This window comes from Solanum pennellii, chromosome 9 (genome assembly GCF_001406875.1).
Source record: "Solanum pennellii chromosome 9, SPENNV200".
Lineage (NCBI taxonomy): Eukaryota > Viridiplantae > Streptophyta > Magnoliopsida > Solanales > Solanaceae > Solanum > Solanum pennellii.
The window spans coordinates 27,691,110-27,693,462 of NC_028645.1; the positions used below are offsets into that span (position 1 = coordinate 27,691,110).

General features: G+C 37.0%; 1 protein-coding gene across 1 annotated transcript; it reads left to right on the forward strand.

The window, feature by feature from the left end:
• The first annotated feature begins 296 nt into the window (after positions 1 to 296).
• LOC107030070 lies at positions 297 to 1,562 on the forward strand. Its single transcript, XM_015231474.1, has 3 exons — positions 297 to 728; positions 818 to 882; positions 950 to 1,562. Exons 1-3 carry the CDS (start codon positions 297 to 299, stop codon positions 1,560 to 1,562), a joined length of 1,110 nt encoding a protein of 369 aa, XP_015086960.1.
• The last annotated feature ends 791 nt before the right edge of the window (positions 1,563 to 2,353 follow it).

Sequence of the window (2,353 nt, forward strand, 5' to 3'; positions counted from 1 at the left end):
AAATTTACAAGTAGTGACAGGTTTGCCATTAAAATCTATGAAAAGTACCATACGTGTGGTTCAGAGCATCTTACAAGCCATAATCCCCACGCCACGGCAAAAGTCATAGGTAAGTACTTTGAAAATAGGTTTCCCAATGGTAAAGACCCATACACAAGAGACATGTCAAATCAACTCCGCACAGAATTGGGTTGTAAGGTAATCTATTGAAAGATTTATAAGGGCATGGAGCATGCTAAGTCTAATGTTAGGGAACACATCAGCACGAGAATGCAGTGCTTAATGCGTACCGGTATATGCTTGAAGTTGCGAATCCAGGAAGCAAGACGACATTGTCGCTCGATGAAAATGGGAGGTTCCAGTACTTCTTTGTATCATATGCTGCTTGGATAATTGGTTTTCAAGAAATGAGAAAAGTAATAGTCGTTGATGGTGCATTTCTAAGGAGCAAGTATGGAGGAGTTCTGCTATCGGCGGTGGCACAAAATGCCGAGAATCATATAGTTCCAGTGACTTTCTGTGTCGTGGACAAGGAATGTGATGTCTCATATGAATATTTTTTTCAAAATATGAGAAGCTTTGTAGATGATACTGATGAGCTGTGCATTATCTCTGATAGGCATCCAAGTATTCGAAAGATGGTTTCGAGAATCTACCCTGCATCTCATTATGGTTGTTGCATGAGACACCTTGGGGAAAATTTTCGAAATAAATTTCAAAATTCAAAGGTAGTGTCCCATTTTTATAAAGCAGCAGAGGAGACGATATATGTGAGTTCAATGACCATTTCAATCAAATAAGAGATTTGGTATCAAAGGCCACTGAAGCTCTTGAACTTATTGAATTTCACACATGGAGTAGGGCATTTTGCCCGGGAAATAGGTACCATCTCAATTGAGTTTATTTTTACTTTATGTGTTTTGTTTGATTTTTATCTGTTGTTGTGTAGATATAAAATTATGACATCAAACATCGCGGAATCGGTGAAAACTATGTTTGATGTTGAAAGAGAATTTCCCATAGTCGCTATATTTGATGAAATAAACAGGAGATTTGCATTGTTATTTCACCTGAGGCGTATGGAACTAGTGCACTCCGCAAATAGATTTGTTACTTCAATTGAAAAAGACATATCAGAGTATGTCAACGCGGGCAACAAGTTGTTGGCCCATCAAATCGCTAACTACAAGTTCAGTGTCACTGGTCATGGAGATGTTGCTACTGTGAATCTACAAGGAAGAACTTGTACTTGTAGAATTTTTGATTTGGACAAAATACCTTGTCCACATGCCATGGCAGCGATTCGATCCCAACATGGTGGTAATTTTGGAAATCAGATTTTCTTGTACTGCTCTCCATATTATTCAGTGGAAAAATACATAATGGCATATTGTCAGGAAATTCACCCGGTGCAAACTGAAGATTCTTGGGTTGTCCCTTTGGATATCATACAGAGAGAAATACCTCCTCCATATGTTGATCCAAGAAAACTCGGAAGAAGGACATATAAGAGATGGCATGGAGTTGGTGAATCATTTCCAACAAGAAAAAATAAGTATTGAGTATGTAGGGACTTTGGCCACAAGAAAACTACATGCCCAAATCGAAATGCCTCATAAGAAGTGTTAAGCATTGTGTTGTTGAATTTTAATGAATGTTCTTTCTTATTTGAGGATGATCTCTAGCATATAATCTTATTTAGAAATACCCCAATGCGTGATTTGTTGCTCTTCTTTGTTTCTGTGTAAACACATGTCAAATGTTGCTACAGGATATACTAGATGTGGCAACATATGCAACAAATGTTGCTACAGGCGCATTATCTGTAGCAACATATGCCACATGTTGTGATTCTCCTGTAGCAACATTTGTTGCATATGTTGCCACATATAATATATCTAAAATCACACTCCAACGTAATCATTATTTAATAGTATATGTTGCCATAGATGATTATATATAGCAAAATATGACTCAAATGTTGCTACATATGATCATCTGTAGCAACATATGACTCAAATGTTGTGACGGACAAATATTGCGATATATGCATCAGCTGTAGCAACATTTGATTACGTTGGACTGTGCTTTTAGATATATTAGATGTGGCAACATATGCAATAAATGTTGGTACAGACGAATCAGCTGTACCAACATATGCCACATGTTGTGACGCACAAATGTTGCTACATATAATCATCTGTAGCAACATATGACTCAAATATTGTGACGGATGAATATTGCAATTTACGCATCAGCTGTAGCAACATTTGACTCAAATGTTGCTACATATAGTCATATACTTTTAAATAATAATTACGTGGGACTGTGCTTTTAGATATATTAGATGTGG

Bases quoted from the DNA above. Each gene is read 5' to 3' on its own strand.
- LOC107030070 (XM_015231474.1), top strand. From the start codon at position 297: ATGCTTGAAGTTGCGAATCCAGGAAGCAAGACGACATTGTCGCTCGAT. The intron at 729-817 runs GTAGTGTCCCAT...TTGGTATCAAAG, and splicing joins ATAAATTTCAAAATTCAAAG to GCCACTGAAGCTCTTGAACT. The intron at 883-949 runs GTACCATCTCAA...GTTGTTGTGTAG, and splicing joins GCATTTTGCCCGGGAAATAG to ATATAAAATTATGACATCAA.